Raw genomic sequence first — 21527 nt, forward strand, 5'->3', positions numbered from 1 at the left:
TTTATTGTCTTCATATTATATTTAATGCAAAGAAAATAATAATACTAATAATAACTATGAGATTACAGGTTTAACTTATTTTAGGCAAATTTTTATTATGTCAATAAAATTTTACGTAATGTGAAAAATTAACGCTAAATATTACATTGCATTATTAATAACTTCTTTTTATGATTTCAATTAAATTAATTAATAAATAAGCGATTGTATTATCATATTTTTTTTTTTTTTTTTTTTTTTTTTTTTTTTTTTCGTTTTCAATTATAGTATTAATATTCTCGTTTTAATATTTAAACATTTAAGTTAATCGTAATACAATTCATTTAAATCTATGAAAAGCAATAAAATAAAGGACAATAATGAATTTTAAAAAATTCTCTTAATGCACATCAATAAAACTATGCATTATAAAATATAAGAGAAATTGATTCATACAAAAAAAATTTACTCAATTAATACATTGGTAATAATTAAAAAAAAAAAAATTTTTAACTATTTAAAAATGAATGCTGAAACATAGTATATAAATTCATCAATCAATTATTTGTAAAGTTGTCTAAATAATATTTAGAAACTTGGAATTTATTGATAGCATTATAAGACTACTTATAATTAATTGCAATAATAATGTAATTAATATTTATAATCAATATCTTTTACTTCGTACGCACTAAACATTATCAATGTGTTCAATATGCGTATACAAATATATATATATTTATAAATGAATCTCACTCTACTCTAAGTACGATAATTATTTTTTTTTTTTGTATTTTTTGTATAATTTTCATTTAATAATAAAGTTTTGTTAATCATGAAAACATTTTATTCCGGTTTTTAAAGTTTTTAATGGAATAAAAGTTAAACAGTAGTAAAAAAAAATATTTGCAGTAAACTATATTATTTATTATTCACCATAAAGGCATTATTTATTATTTATTAATATTGATTTTATTTTTGTTATTTGTATTGATTATAATTGACAAAAAGCAATAGCCCTATAAGGCATTAAGTGTTGATATGATTATCATTAGATAGTAATCAACATTAAAATAATTAAACAATTTTTATTAATAATTAAAAATAATTTTCTATAATTATTGTAATTAATAATAATTATAAACGTTAACATGCATAGTTTTTGATTTATTCAAATTCAAAAATCTAATTAAATTCAGTTTGACCTGATTTGTTTTCTTGATTACACAGCCAAATATCGTTTATTATTTTAGATAATGTTAATAAATTATTTATTGTAAGGTATTATTATCTGTTTTTATTTAAAACATTTCCATTTTATTTTCGCTAGTTTAATTAACTTTTAACCAATAGAAATTATTTAATAAATAATTAAATAACGCAACAGTTATTTATTTATAAAAAATTAATATTAAATAATTTAATTTTAATTTTAATATTTTTATCCAAATGGGAAGATCTCTTTTTTCGTTGATGTTCAAGCTAAAACACTTACTATTACTCCACCGGGGCCAGGCAATGATGTAAAATGAGTCAAGTCCTGGTCAATTTCACGCGCTGCTTGGCGACCTTCGCTAATAGCCCACACGACAAGTGATTGGCCTCTTCGACAATCTGAAAATTTTATTATTTCATCAAATATTACAAAATAGAATTATAAATTTTCAATCAGTTAAAATATAAAAAAAAAAAAAAAATGTATATCAATCTCATTTATTAGTCGTGTTTGGAATCATATCATTATCATGAAATGGATCCGATGTTTTTAATCATTGATTGTATACATTTAATTAAAGCAGTAGAAAATAGGTTGAGAAGATAAGTTATTAAAATTTCTATTAGAGAGTGAATAAGTCCCAGCGCAGGGATCGAACCCAGCGCCTCGACTGTCAAAGCTAAAATATTTGAGTACACTACTCATTAGGCTACGAGACGTTATTAGCAATCGTCTTCAATGTAACACATAAAATCATCGTATATTATTCTAATGTAAAATATTTATTTTATAATTTTATAATAAGAATAAAAAATTATTAATTTTGTTTTCACATACCTCCTGCTGCATAAACTCCAGGTAAATTTGTTTTATATTTTCCTACTGGCGTTTCATAATTGCCACGTCCGTCCAATTTAGTATTCAAGTTTTCTGCAATGTATTTTTCTGGTCCTAAGAATCCCATTGCCAATAAAACAAGATCACACTTGTATGTCTATAATCAAATCAAAGAGTATAATAAATAGCAAAATATCAAGTTATAAAATTTCGGAATACATAAACTGCATTATTTATTTAACTAGACATTATTTAACTTAAAATAGTTATACAATACCTTTTCAGAGCCTTCAATTTCAATCATTTTCCACCGACCAGCATCATCTTTAGTCCATTCTACCATAACTGTTTTAATGCCCGCAACATTGCCATTACCGTCGTCTAAAAATTCTTTGCTGAGAGTACTGAACTGTCTTGGATCCCGTCCAAATTTAAGCGATACTTCTTCATGACCATAATCAACTTTAAAGACTCGTGGAAATTGTGGCCAAGGATTGTCATTGGCACGCTTAACAGGCGGTTCAGGTAAAATTTCAAAAGTTGTTATGCTTTTAGCCCCCTGTCTGAGTGACGTAGCAATACAGTCACAACCAGTATCACCACCTCCAATAATAATAACATCCTTATCTTTAGCTACGAGTTTCATATTAAGAGGTGCGCTATTACCCATCTGTTTTTTTTGCCAGTGTTCCAAGAAACTCACAGCAAAATGTATACCTTCAAGATGACGTCCTGGTATTGGTAAATCACGCGGCCATGTAGCCCCAGTGCACAACAATACAGCGTCATAATTATCTTTCAATTCTTGCGGTGAAATATCTTTACCAACATCAACTCCAGTCTTAAAAACAATACCCTCTGCAGCAAGTAATGCAACACGTCTCTGCACAACCTTCTTGGACAATTTCATTGTCGGTATACCGTATTGTAACAGTCCACCGATTCTGTCATTTCTCTCATAAACCGTAACCAAATGACCGGCTTTGTTAAGTTGATGAGCTGCAGCAAGTCCAGCGGGTCCTGAACCAACAATAGCTATTGTTTTCTCAGATCTTACAGCCGGTGGGTGAGGAGTTATCCAGCCTTGCTCAAAAGCATGATCAATTATCGCGCATTCAATATTTTTAATTGTAACCGGTGGCTCAGAAATACCAAGTACACAAGCACCCTCACAAGGAGCGGGACAAACACGTCCAGTAAATTCTGGAAAATTGTTTGTTTGAAGTAATTGTTTAAGGGCTTCTTGCCATTCCGAGTGGAATATAAGATCATTCCATTTTGGAATAATATTACCAAGTGGACAACCATGACTACTTTGACAAAATGGTACTCCACATTCCATACAACGAGCCGCTTGAACTCGCAATCCTTTTCTTACACCCTGGAAATTATAAATTTCATCCCAATCTTCAACTCTTTTTTCAGCAGGCCTGTAATTGGCTGTATGTCTTTTGTACTTCATAAAACCTTTTATTTTATCCAATTTACGTTGAGCCAAATCACCATCTTCAATAGAGTCTTCAATATCTTTTATCTCTGGCTGATTTTTAGAATTACCATTAATAACAACATTTTTCTGATTAGTTTTATTATCCTCAGCCAACTGTTTCAATGCCCGTTGATACTCATAGGGGAATACTTTAACAAATCTTGTTGTCGGTTCTGGCCAAGTAAGTAGTAAATCTTTAGCAATTAACGAACCTGTCTTTTCGATAAATTCTTCAAGTAATTGTTTAACATAAACAATATCTTCTTTATTATTTAGCGGTAATAATTCAACCATTTCAGGATTACACTTGCTTTTAAATGATCCATCAACATCAAGTACATAGGCAATACCACCGGACATACCAGCAGCAAAGTTACGTCCTGTTAAACCAAGTATAACAGCACAACCACCAGTCATATATTCACAACCATGATCGCCTACACCCTCGACAACTACAGTTGCTCCACTGTTACGTACACTGAATCTTTCAGCAGCAATACCACGGAAATACGCTTTTCCTGATGTCGCACCGTACAAACAAACATTACCAACAATAACATTTGCTTCTGAGTTAAACTCGGATTCTTTTGGTGGATAAATAACTATTTCACCACCACAGAGTCCCTTGCCGACATAGTCATTGGCATCACCTTCCAGTGTTACGTCAACACCTTTTGTTAAAAATGCGCAGAAACTTTGTCCAGCTGATCCTTGAAGTTGGATATTTATACTGTGTTCCGGTAATCCCTTTTCACCGTAATTTTTTGATATAAAGTAACTTAATGTCGATCCAAATGCCCGAGTTTCATTGTTTATTGTCATCTTAAGATTAACTCGATTTTGTTCTCCCTTTCCCTTCCCCTCGATAATAAGTTTTGCTGCTTCAATTAATTTATTATCTGGACGATTTTCTAATTGAAAATCTTGTTTTACTGTTCCACCTTTAATATTTACACCAGGACGTAATTCAAGTGCATTGCGAAGAATTTTCGACAGATCAAGTAATTTAGCTTTTTCAACTTTAATATCATCACGTACTTTAAGTAAATCGGTACGGCCAATTAAATCCTGGAATTTACGGATACCAAGGCTAGCCATATGTGATCGTATTTCTTCAGCTAGCATAAAAAAAAAGTTAATAACATGCTCAGGTTTGCCTTCAAATTTACGCCGTAAAATAGGATCTTGAGTTGCGATACCAACTGGACATGTATTTAAATGGCATTTTCTCATCATTGTACAACCCATAGCAATTAATGGAGCTGTACTAAAACCAAATTCATCGGCACCAAGTAATGCTGCTACAATAACATCAAAACCAGTTCTCAATTGTCCGTCAGCTTGGACAATTAAACGTGATCGTAAATTATTTAATGTTAAAATTTGATGGGTTTCAGCAACACCCAATTCCCAGGGTAAACCAGCTGCTTTAATACCTGTCCAACTACTGGCACCAGTACCACCATCGTGTCCAGAAATAACAACATGCTCGGCTTTACCTTTAGCAACACCTGATGCAACAACTCCGACTCCAACTTCAGATACCAGCTTAACACTTATACGTGCATTTGGATTAGCACACTTTAAATCATAAATCAATTCGGCAAGATCTTCTATTGAATAAATGTCATGGTGAGGCGGTGGTGATATTAAACCAACTCCTGGTACAGAATGTCGAGTTGCGGCAATGTCTGCTGTTACTTTGTAACCAGGTAATTCACCGCCCTCACCAGGTTTAGCACCTTGAGCCATTTTTATTTGTAAATCATCAGCATTTGCCAAATAACTAGATGTAACACCGAATCGTCCACTAGCAATTTGTTTTATCGCCGAACGTTTGCTGAATTCGGGATCTTGATTCAAATAACGATCAGAATTTTCACCTCCCTCACCGGTATTTGATTTACCTCCGATACGATTCATTGCAACTGCAAGAGTTGAGTGCGCTTCGATGGATATACTACCAAAACTCATGGCACCAGTTACAAAACGTTTTACAATTTCCTGAGCCGGTTCAACTTGATCAATTGGCACTGGATTATCCGATTTACGTAATTCTAATTGTCCACGAAGCGTACAATATTGTACTGACTCCATTGTTGATTTTCGATAATTTTCATAGGCATTTTGATTTTTTGATACCACAGATTCTTGCAAATTACTGATACTAACCGGATCATTAATGTGTTTTTCACCACCAGAACGCCAGTGATATACACCTGGATTACGTAAGACCAACATATCAACAGCCTTTTCAATGTAAGTCAGTGAATGACGTTCAACTGCATCTTTAGCTAAAATTTCAAAAGTCGAACCACCAATACGTGAATGGGTACCACGGAAACATTTATCAATAACCTCATCGGCAAGTCCTACGGCTTCAAATATTTGTGCGCTTTTGTATGATTGCAATGTCGATATACCCATCTTAGCCATAACTTTGGCAATACCACGTTCCATAGCTTCTGAATAATTTCTGTATAATATTTCATCGGTCAAACTTTCATCCAATACTCCGTCATCACGTAAAAAACTAGCTGTTTCAAATACCAAGTATGGACAAATTGCATCTGCACCGTAACCTAATAATACGCACATATGATGTACCTCACGTGCCTCAGCGGTTTCAATAATGAGACCGACTTTCATTCGTTGTCTTGCTTCAATTAAAAAGTGATGTACAGAACCCAATGCAAGTAACATACTTACGGGTATTCTGTCAGGTCCACCTTGTCGATCAGACAGTACTATCAATTGATAACCATCTTTAGCTGCTTTATTAGCCTCATTATCAACACGATTAAGTGTCTTTAAAAATCCTGATTCACCCTCTTCTTTAGGATACGTTATGTCTATAACAATCGTTTTCCATCCTCGGTAATTAGTGTGCTTAATTACTTCTAAATCGCTGAGTGATAGTATTGGATGCGGTAAAAATAAACGATGAACTTGTAATTCATTTGGTTGTAGTATATTACTCTCAGGACCAATTGGACATAATAATGACATAACTATCTTTTCACGGAACGGATCAATTGGAGGGTTTGTTACCTACAATTAAAAATAATATCTCGTGACTATTTGTTAAAGTAAAATAATTAAGTTTATTAAATAAATAACTCTGAAGATGTAAATATTATTTACCTGAGCAAACAGCTGCTTAAAGTATTCATAAATAAGAGGTTGAAATTCTGACAAGCACGCTAACGGAGCATCATTTCCCATTGATCCAAGTGCTTCTTTTCTATTTATAAAATTAACAAATACAATTAGTATTAAAGAAACAAAAATAATCATATTTTATCTCTAGTTTTACGTACTTTGTTTTCAACATAGGCAGAAGCAGTAAATTCAGAGTTTCAATAGTGTAAGCATATAATTGCAAACGTTTATCACCACCCCATGTACGATCTACTCCACGTAAATCGTAAGTCAAGCCATGTCTTTTAAAATCTTCTGCACCACTATCATTTTGATAGAAGCCATTTGTTCCATGAGCAGCGCGGTGAGCAGCACGAAGGTGGCTCATTGTTATCTAGTTAAAAACAAATTATTCTTTAGCTTATAATTGACTTTCTGCAAGTAAATTTTTAGTTGATTAATTTGTTGCGTTATTAAATTGTGTATATGCGTGGACGTGTTAATGATAGTTCTGATGAAAATAATATAACGATTAATTATTAATTAAAAAAAAAAAAAATATACATATGTATGTATATGGAACTTTAACATTGAATCAAAAGCTTAATGAAATTTTCAATGAAATATTTCAACTATAAGCGAACTATAAAAAAAAAAACAAAAACAAAATCAATTGGCATGCTCTAAAAATGATTACCAAAGTATGAATAAAAAAAGTCTTGGAAAATGATTGTTCCAGTTTCCAGTGCTTTAAATTTAAACATTGTTTATTCATATAAAATAATAAAACGTGCTTCGTGCATAAAAAAAATCTACCTTGTACAGAGAAAAAAATAAAATTCTGTATCAAAAATTTCAAAAATTAAAATCTCCTAAAAACAAACGATAAAATAATAAGTATATTTATAATAAATCAAATTTAAAATAAAATAATAGTAAAAAAGAAATCCACACTCAATTTTTGCAACTACAACAACATAAAGGTTTTTTTTTTTTTTTTTTTTTTTTTTCATTGACTCACCATCTGATTAGAACACCAATGTCGTCAGCACACAGGGAAATTGGAAGAAAAAATAAATTAATTAAAATTATTATGGCCTGATTGCAAAATGATAAATACCGCAGGTAAATGTTTGATTATAATTAATATATTAATGATTTAAATGAATACTATCTCATCTTCTCATTTACAAATTTGACAGCTTATTTCAATAATATAATAAAAATATTTAAAAGAATTGAAAAGATGAGATAAATTGACAAATCAATTTAAAATCCATAAATACGTAAAAAAAAAAAAAAAAGTTTTTTTAAATCCATTTAAACAACACAGATGTAAACTGAAATCAATGACAAGAATATTTAATAATTAAAATGAATAATGAATAATGTAAGTATATACATTGTATTATGTTGTTAAATGTCGATACAGCTGTCATTCTAACAATACGAGTAACAAGCATGAACGTTTTAATCAATAATAATGATGTCTTAAGATTTACAAGAGTAATAAAAAAAAAAATAATGTACAAGCAAACGATCAATAGTTCGGTAAAGCTTGTGTATCAATCGATAAATATTTATCTATATTATTTCATTTGTTACCATAGATAATAATCGTTAAAAATTATGATACCTGCTCCTCGAGCCATCTGGAGTGTGGCCTACTTCTTGCAATCTTGAGTTTCAGTTCAACATCTTGTATGATCTGCTTAGTTTCAGTGTCAACCAACAACATTCTGCCAGGCTTCAAGCGGCTCTGAAAATAAAATACAATATTCAATGATTTTCAGAGTCCATTAATCCGATATGTCCAACAATTAATATGACAGCACTGGATGACGGTCCTACTGCTCTATACAAACCCAGTCCCTAAATGATAAATTATACACCATACGTGAATGTGAATAAAAAAATAAATAAATAATAATAATAATAATAATAATAAATATATGATGACTTCCTAGCTCATTAAAAATAGATACTAAAAAAATTACAATTGTTCAAATAATGAGTTAAGAGTAACGTTCTGTTTTTACATTTATCATTACTTTTTTTTTTCATTTTAAAAAATGTAAAGTCAGAACGCCAGTACATAATTCTTGTTAATTAAAAATTCTTCATTCACATTGAAATTCTTGGTAAGACTTTATGTGACAAAAAAAAATTTTTAAATCCTACTCAATAATCACCTTTAGTTAAAAAAAAAATTGTGCATTATTGCATTTAAAAAATAATTAAGTAATGAATTACGTATTTTGTAAATGCGTGCATTATTTTTACTTGAAAGGTGATTACTATAATATTCAATATAAATGTAATTTAAAAAAAAAAAAAAAAAAAAAATAATGAATATAATAACATAAATATAAAAAAAAAAATGTAGAACTGCGAAAACTATTTTTTTCCATGGAATCCACAGAAGAAAATCTCCAGAATCTTGATTGATTGACAAACAGCAACTCGTGAGCCACACTTGAGAATCTTGATAATTACTATTATTATTATTATTATTATTATTATTATTTATTTATTTATATATATACATATATTTGACATATATATATACATATATAAATATCTATCCATTTTATATATAAAAAATATATATATAAAATCCCAAAAGCTGAAATGACTCTAATATAATGTGAAATGAAAAAATGTTGATAGTAAAACTATTGATTTGACTTTTTTTTTCTTAATTAGTTTTAGATTCGACCCCCAGAATGAAGACAATGCCAAAGAGTCAGCTGTTATGATTCTCCCACATGGATTGGATTGTTGTCACACGTTAATTCCATCAGTTTACCTTCAGGACAATATTGCTGGGTGGAGTGTCATATACGCCCACTTCAGACGCCATCACCATCATGTTATCCTTAGTGACGTAGAAGCGCGATGGGCGTAGGCCATTTCTGCCAAACAAAAATTTAAAAAGGTCTTTGTATTACCACCCTTTGGATCGCTCATTTAATGATCGGCTGAATTATTGTCGTTTCGTTCGTTTGCCTTTGTCCCGGTTCTCGTTAAAGACACAGTACCTACCGAAATTTATCCATTACCTTGTTAATATGTCCTTTTTTTTTTTTTTTTTTTTTTTTTTTTATTCTGGACACGGATGGATTAATCGTTAATACTGCGTACTTATTTAAAGACCAAGATACTGAGAGACCATTTTAATTATATTATTTTATATTATAAAAAGTTTATATTTTTAATTTTTTAATTAATATCATTAAGATAATAAAACGATATTTTAAAATCATTTAAATCTCCCTCAGTATCTAAAATCTATATTTTTTAGTTAATTAATTCAAAATTAATAAATATATAATTTATTAATAACAATAATAATAGTAATAATAATTAATAACAACATTAAAATTTCTGTAAAATGCTTAATTTGTAAATTTAAAGACGACTTAGCTCCTGCTACTATTGCCTCCTAGAATAATACTGTAACCAGTAGTAATTTTCTTATTTTTCAAATACATGTTTTAAAGACATGTATTTTTAATATTAATAATATATATATATATACAAATATCTAAATTATCAAGTTATTATTTTCACGTGATACTTTGCATTTATATAGTTTCTTTTGTTATGGCAATTCTTTCGAAAATCCTTATATTGTAGTTGACGCCGTAGTGTTGTTGTTGTAGTTGTTAATTTATTTACTTATAAGTTTTACCTGTCCAGGATTGCTCCGACGAAGCGCCCATCAGTGAATGTAAGCAATGCTGGACCGTCCCAAGGCTCCATCGCACAAGCTGCCCAATGATAAAATTCTCGTTTTTCGGTTGCCATTGTCAAGTCATTCTGCCACGCTTCAGGTACCATAGTCATTACAGCCTAAATAAAATTTATCAAAATCATTTTTAAGTATTCGCAAGTCAATGACAAATAAAAAATTACCTCAGGCAAGGTCCGTTGGCCAGCCATCACTAAAAATTCCAAAACACAATCCGCTGCCCCAGAATCGGACAGATTTGGTTCAACAACTGGATACAGATCTCTCAATTGATCGCCATAAACATCACTTTTCATTACACCTTCACGTGCTTTCATGAAATTAACATTGCCACGAAGTGTATTTATTTCACCATTGTGAGCAAGAAGCCTGTAATTTATTTTATGTTTATTTTACTATTCTTATCTTTTATTTATTTACTCACTAGTTTTAATTATGTACTCTAATTCAATTCATCTCAGTAAGTTATTTTAGTTACTTAGAGTTTCTATTTTATATTTAATAAACATTATCATCAAATAAAAAATATTAAGAAACTTTATTTTTTTTTTTATAGAAAATATATATTTTTTATTTATCCTCACACGATTATAAGAACCAGCTGTTGTTTAATATAAAGGCAAGTTCCCGAAAGTTTTATGCAACAATCTTTTTTATGTAATCTCGGAAACTAATAAAGATCTTTTTTTTTTTTTTCTCCATATTGATGAAAAAGAAAACGACAAAAGGTAAATAGTTTCATAATATAACATTCATAAAGCATCAATAAATTTATATTAAGACGGTGTACGTTAAAAAACACTTAATTTTTTATTAAATTCTATTTCCATGTTCTGTGTCTTGGTGATATTATAATAATTTTAGCATATTAGTAAGATTTGAAGATAATATCTATTAAAATTCAGAATTTTATTTTTATCATTATATTAATTTTTTCCGACTTGAAGATTAATTTCATTTTGCAGAAAATAAATTTTTGTCATTTTTGACTTACCGCAATGGTTGAGCACGTTCCCAACTAGGAAAAGTATTCGTTGAAAATCTTGTATGAACTAGTGCAAGATACGTTTCAAATTTGGGATTCTATTGTAAAAAAAAGATAAAAAAAAAAAATAAAAACAATGATAATAACTGTAATTAAAGTAAATAAAAAAAATAATTTATAAAGCATACTCTAAGATCAGTGAAGTAATTCCATAGTTGATCAGCAGTAAATTGACCCTTGTAAACAATAGTTTTCAATGACAACGAACAAATGTAATATCTCAATCCTGGCTGTGCTATTACATGCGACGAACGTTTTCGCAATACAAATATCTATATGTGTAACAGAAAATCAATGAATTTCAGTTATAATAATTATTTTATACTTTTTTAAAATAATTAGGCAGTCAAGATAAATTCTACTCCGTAAATGAGTTAAATATATTTAGAAAAATTGGCACGTGTAATATTTCTCAATAATATGACCTTAGTTGTACATATTTAAAAATCTATTATAATACTGGATGCTATCAAAATTACTCGAATTTTATTAAAATGACTCGCCAATTAATAACAGAGTAATTTATGTATATAATGTCAAATATTTATACCATTAAAAAAATAAACGGAGTAACAAATTTAGAATATATAATAAATTTTAGCAGACACGATTTATCATTGTATAATTTTACATTAATACGTAAAAGTAATTTATTATACACACTTAAATGAAATTTTGAAGAAATAAATAAATGACAAACCTGACGGTTGAGAACATCAAACTCCTGATCGCCAGTTACGAAAACTTGACGCATGTAAGGTTCACATTTACGTGCAACTTGCCCAATACAAGAATTGTCCGTCGGCACATCGCGCCAACAAAGTACCTATAATTGTAAAAATAAATTCATATTAATTTTTTTCTAATCAAATTTTTAAAGGAATATTATTTTGGCAAGAGAACAAATATCAAAACAAAAAAACAATAAGAAAAAAAAAATTTTATTTTAACTAAATGCAGTAGTGATTATCTATTCAGTTGTCATAATAATTTATGTTAAAAATAGTTCATACTCTCAAGTCACATTCGCCTGCCAGCTTCTCGAAAGCCGCTTCTGTCTGCTTATGGGTATTTTTGTCAAGGAACAAAATGCCCGTAGCATAACGGCCAAATTCTGGCAATTCAATGCCTTGTTTTTCACTGTAAGAAAAAAATTATTATTTTATTAATAAAATTAAAAAAACAACAATTTTATTTTTATTCTTTTATCAAATGTTTTAAAGTTCAAATGAAAAAAATAATTAGTAAACTGATAACTAAACATATTATTACAAGACCCCCTACTGGATTATTTATTGATTTAAAATTACTACTAGTGATATCAACAATCTTGGATTACAGTAAACTTAGATAAGATTTATTACACAATTTGAGATGTACGTCCTATATTAATTTTAATTCTACGTAATTTATTTTATCTTACTGTAGCCACGATATGAATCAATATGTTTTTATTTACATTTATATAAAATATCATAAATTTTTTTAAAATTACAACAAAAATTTTATTGCCATTAAATATAAAAAAATGTTTTATCAGTGATTAAAAAAAAAAAAATTTTATCTTTTGACGTAAATGGCGTATTTTGTAAGAATTTCAATAGAAATTGGAAAATTATCTTCACTATTGCAGGAAATGTAAAATTTCTTTGATATCTCTAGGCAGTAAAATGAAAAAACCAAACCACAGATTAAAATCATTTGTATTAATTAACATTATTAAGGAAACGATGATTTAATAAAATGATAACAAACCGGATTTCAGTGGCATAATAGTCGTGGGGTATAGCACAAAGTACTCCAGCACCGTCTCCAGTATCATTGTCACAAGCACAAGCACCTCTATGATTCATACGAGCTGACAAAATTTCGGCATCCCGTACAATCTAAAAAAAATTTTCAACAAAAAAATAATTTTTTGAGAAATTAAAAACTTTGAAAAATTGAAATATTAGGTATTAATAATATCAAACCTTGTGCGAGCGTTTTCCATCGATAGCAGCAATGAACCCAACACCACATGCATCTTTTTCTAGGGTTGGGTCATAAAGACCCTGCTTAACCGGAAGAGACCAAGAATCACCAGAGCTCATATTCGTAACCTGAAAGAAAAAAAAAAAATACTTAAAAAACACAAACAAGTTGTAAAAATTTTTATAACTTGTAAATCTATATAATAAATTATAATAAATTATCTCTGCAATTTTTACTAAAATTTATCGCGTCTTAATAAATTTTACAATATGTATTAAGAAATAATAGAAAAACATTTAAGAATATTTTATCAATTATTTAAATAATATAAAAAATGTGAGAATTAAAAAAAAAAAATTATCCACCCTAATACATTTGTATTATTTTTAACTTTAATAGCCTAGTATAGAATTTAACGAGCGTGTCAAAGGTACTATTATCGTAATATAAATTTTTAGAATGTATTATCGTCTAGACGCTATTCACCCCCTTGGAAATTTCTAATCAATTTACGTAATGTTGAAAAAATTTTTTAAAAACATCCAAGTATTTTAAAAAGCGTTTACAAATTCAAATTTTTATAGTTAATAAAAAAATTTACAAATTTTATTCGTATTTTTCTCCCATATCTTACGAAAAAATGATCTTGATTTACCGATAATAAATAAAGTTATCTATCATTATCTCTTCCCGTAAAAAAAAAAAAAAAAAAAAAAAAAAAATTAAAGTAAAAAAGTAATATCCTTTAAAAAATCCATTATTTATTAATTCTATAGATCGGAAGAATTGCACGAGTTGATGAAATCAATACAAAAAATAAAAAAATAAAAAAAAAACAAAATAAATAAAAAAATGATTCCCATCACTATTATCAACAGTAAAAAGTACACTAGTTAACATGAAAATAAATTTAAACAATAATTTTATGAAATTATAATAAAATAAACACTCAACAGCGACTTATTATTTGTTTAAAATCTTTAAAGAAAATAGTAATAATAATTATAAAATCTTAATTATCTCATAACTTGGAGAGATAAATAAACATGAATTGCATTTTAACTATATACTAAGTATATAAGTAAAAATATTCATAAACTTAAATGTACATACAACAAGTCGTTATCATTAGTTTACTGTAAACGAATTTTCGATAATAAAACAATTAGTTGTTGTAATTACTATAAGCATACAAATAGATTTAAATTATTTTAAATAATAAGTAATTAATGAATAATATAGAATAGATGGATTTTATGTAACATTGAAAATTAAACTGCAGCCTTAGTTTTCATTCTCATCGAGTTAACATTCAAGTTTTTGATCCCCCTCTCTGGTCCTTAATATATCACTATATCTACTATATAATATTTGCACTGGCATTGGGTGCGCATATGCCAACCAGTTTGCAACTATACGACAGAAAGAATTGCGTAACATGTGCACATATATACACACACTTTTAATGCTTATTATATGCACATATACACTACCACCACCAACATTATTTCAAGATGTTCAATGGACAGTTATCGCTGGAAAATATATAATTGAAACTTAATTAGAACTTGACATTTTTTTAGTCATTGTTTATCAACAAAAATTCTTTTTTACTACATACGAGCATGTAAAGTTTTTTTTTATCTTTCAAATCCTATCTACATATTTATTTAAAAGTATTCAGTTAATAATTATTGCTATATGAAAATGTAGATAGAAATATTTTTATCATTAATTGAAGCTTTAAAATTTTAGTTTTGTTTCAATCTTCAACTTGTTACTATTTTCTCGTACTACTGTCTTGCAACCTGTACTTATTTTTCTCCTGAAAAAAAAAAAAAAGCATTTGAATAAAGGGGTCCAGGAGCGAGTCCCTACACTTAAAAAAAATTGTTTACAACGTTTTGCCGAGATGTTTTGGCCGAAGTTGTTTGAACCAAAGTTGTTTTCATCCGAGCTGTTTTTACCAAAGGTCTTATTGTTCTTATTACTTTTATATTTCAATGATAAAAAATACGTAAACAACATTAGTAACTTATATAAATAAAATACTTTAATCCTTAATTAAAAATAAACTTTAATCAATTTTATCCAATATCAGTTTATTGTGATTTTTTATTAAAAATAAATTTTTAATCTAAAGCTTCGATCAAACATGACAGCGTATTATGAGTTCCCGTTTTCTTGGCGTATTTTCTTACATTATTGATCTATTGTAAGCAAAAGTTTTCTGCTGAAATCAGCAGGAATATATCGTTTAAGAAATTTTTGGATCGATGCCAAGATCATTTTATCTTTTTATTCTTATAGATTTTTTTCGGATTTGTTGTATTTTAAGCTACCAATACTACACCAAGCTCTTGACGTCAATTTTAATAAACTTGTATATGTTTATAAAAAAAAATTTAATACGTAATTATAAAAATATATATATTAACATAAATATTTAGATATCCTATATCAATGATGGATAATAGATGTTATATGAATATTTTTTCACTATATCATATTAAGAGTAAAGTGACGCATCAATGAAATCAAATCAATTATATTCACGACACAACTATAATCATAAAAACATCCGGTTTTACAAATAATCAATAGATGCAATTTTTATCTTCCTGTCTACTTATCATCAATTGATTATATTTAGTATACAGGCAAATCAATACATATATATATATATAAAAACATACATACATTTAATATTAGTGAGTAATGAGAGTAAGACAGATAATAAAATGTGCGCGTGATTATATTTATAAGACGTAAAGCTCATTAAGTTTAAAGAGCCGCCAGGTCAAAGTCCGCTTGGAGATTTCAAATTTTTGCACGACATTTATAGCCGCCGGCGTATGCAACAATTACATATTATATTTTTTCCACATACTTGAATTCGTTTATTTTAAAGGTATCATCAGTTTTTCGTAAAGTTTCAAAAACTATAAATATTTTATAAAAAACTAAAACACTTGATGGCAGTTTATCTTTCTTAACACACATTAAATTTTTTTGATATTAAATTTCAATAATAAAAAATTTGATATAATTAAATTATAACAAATTAGAATAAAGTTTTAAAATCATACTTGTTTGATAATTATAATACAAGATATTGAACTTAATAAGAGTGTGGTCAAATAACCTTCATTATTAATAATTCTATCAATTTAGATAAGTATAATCTAAAAATAACGTTGTGACATACTCTACTTGTTAATAAAAAGAAAAAGTATGATAATCTATACGATAACTAATAAAAACAGTGTAACAATGTAATTAACATAAATTATTACTAAAAGTAAGAGATCTAATCTACCAAGCGCGTATAATAAAGTATCATGTATTATGAATGTAAGCAAAGAAAACAAGTAAGTGATCGGTAAAAAAAGGAGGAACAAAAAATGTAAGAAAAAAAAAAGAACTTGCCACGTTGATAATTGCGACTTTAGCATAACTATTGTAACTTGACCGCAATATTATTGCATTTATAATATAATATCCATACCTATTCGATAGCAATACCAATTTATTTATTAAGAATAATAATATACTTAAAGCAAAAAACTCAGTCGAGTTATTTTGATGTAAACATTAAAAAAAAATTTAATTTTTTTAGAATTATCATAATTGATATTGACATTGCTCTCATTTTAGCTCCAGAATTTGAAATTATCATATTAATGTTATCTCGTATGGCATGTAATTGAATGTGATGTAATGTAATACAATGTATAATAAAATGAGCAAAATTATATATCCCTTATCATTATCACATAGACTTGAATAGCAGAAGCTTGAACCTATTGATTTTCAACGTTGCACATAGTTCTGTATATACCCTTGCCAGACACTGGCATGCAGGCACTCACCGGGCGTGTACCTAGAGTTTATTCAAGTATGTACGTAAAGTACATATGTCTAAAACTGTTTTTTCATCATCAACAAAACGTCTTGTCGTTTATTTAACCGATTATCACGCTACTTTAGATTTTTTTATTTGTTTTCTATTTTAAGTATAGTACAAGGATTTCTGTAAATACAATAAACGATAATTAATATATCAAAATATTTTTTTGTTAATTACTCTGTCAACAATAGTTACCTACCTAAAAATTACATTAATATTAATATCAACAAACCAAATATTTAACTGTTTTAAAAAAAAATATTTTTGTCCTAAAAATCTTGAACACACATTACATGAGTACTTTAATATTTATAGCATAGTTTAATCGATCAAAAGTCACTAAATCATATATCCTATATATTTTTTATGACATTGCAGATATTTATCAGAAATTGATAAATGCATATATTTGTAAATTATTATTTTTCTGCTGTCATTTTTTTTTTTTTTTTTTTTTTTTTTTTTTTTTATTTATAAGTATAAAAAAATTAAACGAAAAAATAAAAACCAAAAATTATTTTTAATTACAAAATCCCCACACACATAGAAATGCATTTCGATAATGATCGCCGGTAAATTATTGTTGTTATGCTAAACACAGTTGCTTTAATTATACGATAAAAATAACGTCAATTATTATATTATTTTAATTACATAAGATAACAGATTAAATGTGGTTCAATTTATTATTACATGACGATGATGGAAAATGAAAGATTTAAAAAAAATCATTACCTCCTCGATGTATAGAGTTCTTTGCAGCACAGTTTTACACGAAAAAAGAATAAATCTTTATATAAACCTTATTGCTGGTTTTTTAATTGACAGAAGTTTTTAGAAAAAAAAGCACCAAAACCGACCGGTTTTTTTTTCGTTCTATAAAAAGTTAAGTACTTACTTCATTCACGTTTTTTTTTTTTTTTTTTTTTCTTTAACAAAGAATTACCCAGATAATAAAACTTAATACCACAGGTTGGTGCTAAATATTGACTTTGAGAGCAAAAATAAATGATAAATAAATGAATTATTTACGGTTTTAAGAAATAATTGTTTAAATTATTTATTTAATGTACATTTGTAATTAATAATGAGTGGAACAAATCATTGACACGTGAACGAAGACGCACTAAACTGCCGACTGAAAACGAGACGGTGTAAGATCCACTAAATTTATGGAGCGTTCACATTCAGCGATTGTTATTCATTTTAAATATTTATCATGACAAAGTTGTAAATTTTAAATAATGTTTATTTATCAACGATTAATCATGTTGTTAATAAATTGTTAAATAATTTTTATTTATTTAAAATAAGTATTTGCTTTAATTTTTTCGTAAATCTAAAAATTAAATAGAAATAAAGCTTACGGTTCAAATCCAATTTGACAAATTTGTACGTCAAAAATTTTTGCAATCCAAAAACTAGATTTTTTTTCTAAAATAAATAATTATATTGAACATTTTATGAATCATTTGAATCAGTATTAAAAAAAAAACACTTACTTACAAATGATATATTTGGTTCAATCATAAAAAATCGGAAACCCAAGGCAAATGTAATTTTGCTTATCGATTGCTAGATGGAGAAATTTAATTTTGTTTTATTCTCAAATAAATGTTTTAATTTATCAAAATTATTCAACAATAAGATCTTATAAAATCAAAAGTCTTAAAAAGATTATTGCTATTTTTAAATTTATTATTTATTTCTTCAAATAACAAAAAAAAAAAAAAAAAGCTTTATTTTAATCAACGTTATTTCCGGTTTTATTCCGATATTCCGTAATTTTACACAATACTTGAAGTTTGACAATATAATATATAGCGAATTGAAAAATCACATGTAATATTAATAACAACAGTTGGAAAGTCAGAATTTGACAGAAATTACAAACTATGAAAGTGTGTTTACGTCATCTACAAAACACATGACATCGTGGTGTAAAATTTATCATACAATGTGTAATGATTTGGGCCAATGAACGTCAACCACGATCTAGCGGTCGTCTGGTTGTCAGTGTGAAAAGTCTGTAAACTTCGAAAGAATGGCTGCATTTCGTATTTTCCAATTATTATTGATAAATTTAATATTTTATACAGCTGTAATAGCAGCCGGGTAAGTTTTATTTAAATAAATAGTTTATTAAAGTATCTAAAAATAATTAATTTGAATTTTAAACTGCCTGTTTAAAGGGTCATATTTTTAATTACAAATGATTAACCTTCAATGACAAATTTTATTTATATTATTAATGATAATTTTTTTTTAATTAATAGGAGGGATTTTTATGGTATTCTCGGTGTTTCAAAAAGTGCTAATACAAATGCCGTTAAAAAAGCGTATAGGATGTTAGCAAAACAATTACATCCTGACAAAAACAAGGATGATCCTGAGGCATCTCAAAAGTTTCAGGATCTGGGTGCTGCCTATGAAGTACTCTCAGATCCTGAAAAACGAGAAATGTATGACAGGTGTGGTGAAGAGTGCTTGAAAAAAGATGGTATGATGAACAATAATGATCCTTTCGCAAGTTTTTTCGGAGATTTCGGATTTCACTTTGGTGGTGAATCTCAACAAGAACGTGAAGCACCACGAGGTAATAATATTATGATGGATCTTAGTGTAACACTGGAAGAATTGTACAGTGGTAATTTTGTTGAGGTAATTTTTTTACTCCATTTAATTTATTAGTATTTTTTTTTTAAAACTAATCTTAATTCACGGTTATTTATTAAATTTTAAATCGTAAGGAGTTTAATTTTTGTGATGAAAATTTTTTAAAAACAAAAAAATAACGAAATTTTTTATTTACAAGAAAAAATAGTGTGATTTGATTTTAATTTTTGGAAAGAAAAAAAAATAACGAAATTTTAAATTACAGATTACAAGAAATAAATTAGTTATAAAACCAGCAAAAGGAACTCGAAAATGTAATTGTAGGCAAGAATTAGTGACACGTAACTTGGGAAGTGGTAGATTCCAAATGACACAACAAACAGTGTGTTCTGAATGTCCAAATGTTAAATTAGTAAATGAAGAAAGATTACTGGAGGTAGAAGTTGAGCCTGGTATGGTTGATGGTCAAGAAATTAAATTCTTTGCCGAGGGTGAGCCACATACTGACGGTGACGCTGGAGATTTAATCTTGAAGTAATTTTATTTACAATATATAATTACTCCTAATAAAAGTTATCATTATTAATAAATAAAATTTGTTTTTTTGCAGAATAAGAACGCAACCTCATAGAATATTTGAGAGAATTGGCGATGATCTCTACACTAATATCACAATATCATTGCAGGATGCATTGATAGGATTTAAATTAGACTTAACTCATTTAGATGGACATAAAGTAACGATATTACGAGAGAAAGTAACTAAACCTGGTGCTAAAATCCGTAAAAAGGGTGAAGGAATGCCTAATTACGAGAATAATAATCTCTATGGTACACTATACATTACTGTTGACGTTGCATTCCCAGAAAAAGATTTTACTGCCCAAGAGAAAGAAGGTAAAATAGTTTATTTATTAATTAATAACTGTTTATCCTGAATAATTATTGACATATTTTTGTATTTTTCATTTATAGCAATCAAAGAACTTCTCCAACAGAGCTCTGTAAATAGAATTTATAATGGTATACGTGGATTATAAACTCTTATTACTAGACTGAAATTAATTAAATGACTTTTACTAAACCAACAAGAATAAAAATTATTAAGTAAAAAATCAGAACATTAATTATGTCCAAGATCACGTAGTATGAATTTGGATTATTAGATTGAGTTTATATTCCATTCTCCGTTTTATTAACTCCATTAATTGACAATTAGATAATATTTCTTAACTTGAAATTATTTAAATATAATTATATATTACATTTAAACTTAATTTATTTATCATAAATATTATGAATGGTGTAAAACTTTATTCATAGCATCATTGATAATTAAATGATTATTTTATGTATGAAATTTGTAATTAATATACGGGAATAGAAGTTAAGCAGTATGATAAATAATATGATTAAGGTCATTGAAAAATTAATTTGGAAACTGTAAATATACTTAGTAACTAAATTCGTAAATCATGAATGAGTGACTAATTTTTAATAAACAATTGAATAAAATTAAATATGATTTGTTTTTTTTTTAATAAAATAAATTATTCTATATTATTA

The 21527-nt window shown here is 27.7% G+C and overlaps 3 protein-coding genes across 6 annotated transcripts in view; 2 read left to right on the forward strand and 1 right to left on the reverse strand.

Moving 5' to 3' along the window:
* LOC123272835 (espin) overlaps positions 1-9185 on the forward strand; it is a 37786-nt gene extending 28601 nt beyond the window's left edge. Inside the window, exon 13 of the mRNA XM_044739838.1 lies at positions 9159-9185. The gene's annotated coding sequence lies outside the window, so the exon portion shown is untranslated. The remainder of the gene's footprint in view (positions 1-9158) is intronic.
* Positions 1418-18489, reverse strand: LOC123272834 (glutamate synthase [NADH]). Of its 4 annotated transcripts, none has more exons than XM_044739832.1 (17): positions 18081-18489; positions 13435-13563; positions 13217-13347; positions 12475-12601; positions 12162-12287; positions 11590-11733; positions 11411-11499; positions 10581-10785; positions 10357-10517; positions 9472-9577; positions 8299-8421; positions 7684-7686; positions 6842-7056; positions 6666-6765; positions 2310-6572; positions 2033-2189; positions 1418-1593 (listed from the first exon to the last, which is right to left on the reverse strand). In XM_044739832.1, the coding sequence occupies exons 2-17, from the start codon at positions 13552-13554 to the stop codon at positions 1457-1459; spliced, it is 6207 nt and encodes a 2068-aa protein (XP_044595767.1). In that variant the 5' UTR covers positions 13555-13563; positions 18081-18489; the 3' UTR covers positions 1418-1456. The 4 variants fall into 4 exon arrangements, with proteins under 4 accessions (XP_044595767.1, XP_044595768.1, XP_044595770.1 ...); XM_044739833.1 differs by lacking the exon at positions 18081-18489 and adding an exon at positions 14549-14690; XM_044739835.1 differs by lacking the exon at positions 7684-7686.
* An 813-nt stretch (positions 18490-19302) lies between these two features.
* LOC123272785 (dnaJ homolog shv) lies at positions 19303-21477 on the forward strand. Its single transcript, XM_044739780.1, has 5 exons — positions 19303-19460; positions 19622-20006; positions 20227-20495; positions 20572-20858; positions 20937-21477. The coding sequence occupies exons 1-5, from the start codon at positions 19390-19392 to the stop codon at positions 20999-21001; spliced, it is 1077 nt and encodes a 358-aa protein (XP_044595715.1). The 5' UTR covers positions 19303-19389; the 3' UTR covers positions 21002-21477.
* The last annotated feature ends 50 nt before the right edge of the window (positions 21478-21527 follow it).

The sequence above is a fragment of the Cotesia glomerata genome, linkage group LG10, assembly GCF_020080835.1.
Source record: "Cotesia glomerata isolate CgM1 linkage group LG10, MPM_Cglom_v2.3, whole genome shotgun sequence".
Taxonomy (NCBI): domain Eukaryota; kingdom Metazoa; phylum Arthropoda; class Insecta; order Hymenoptera; family Braconidae; genus Cotesia; species Cotesia glomerata.

Bases quoted from the DNA above. Each gene is read 5' to 3' on its own strand.
- LOC123272834 (XM_044739832.1), bottom strand. From the start codon at position 13,554: ATGAGCTCTGGTGATTCTTGGTCTCTTCCGGTTAAGCAGGGTCTTTAT. The intron at 12,602-13,216 runs GTTTGTTATCAT...TTTTTCTTACAG, and splicing joins TATTATGCCACTGAAATCCG to TGAAAAACAAGGCATTGAAT. The intron at 8,422-9,471 runs GTAAACTGATGG...TTTTATTTTCAG, and splicing joins CCAGCAATATTGTCCTGAAG to AGCCGCTTGAAGCCTGGCAG.
- LOC123272785 (XM_044739780.1), top strand. From the start codon at position 19,390: ATGGCTGCATTTCGTATTTTCCAATTATTATTGATAAATTTAATATTT. The intron at 20,007-20,226 runs GTAATTTTTTTA...TTTAAATTACAG, and splicing joins ACAGTGGTAATTTTGTTGAG to ATTACAAGAAATAAATTAGT. The intron at 20,859-20,936 runs GTAAAATAGTTT...TTTCATTTATAG, and splicing joins TACTGCCCAAGAGAAAGAAG to CAATCAAAGAACTTCTCCAA.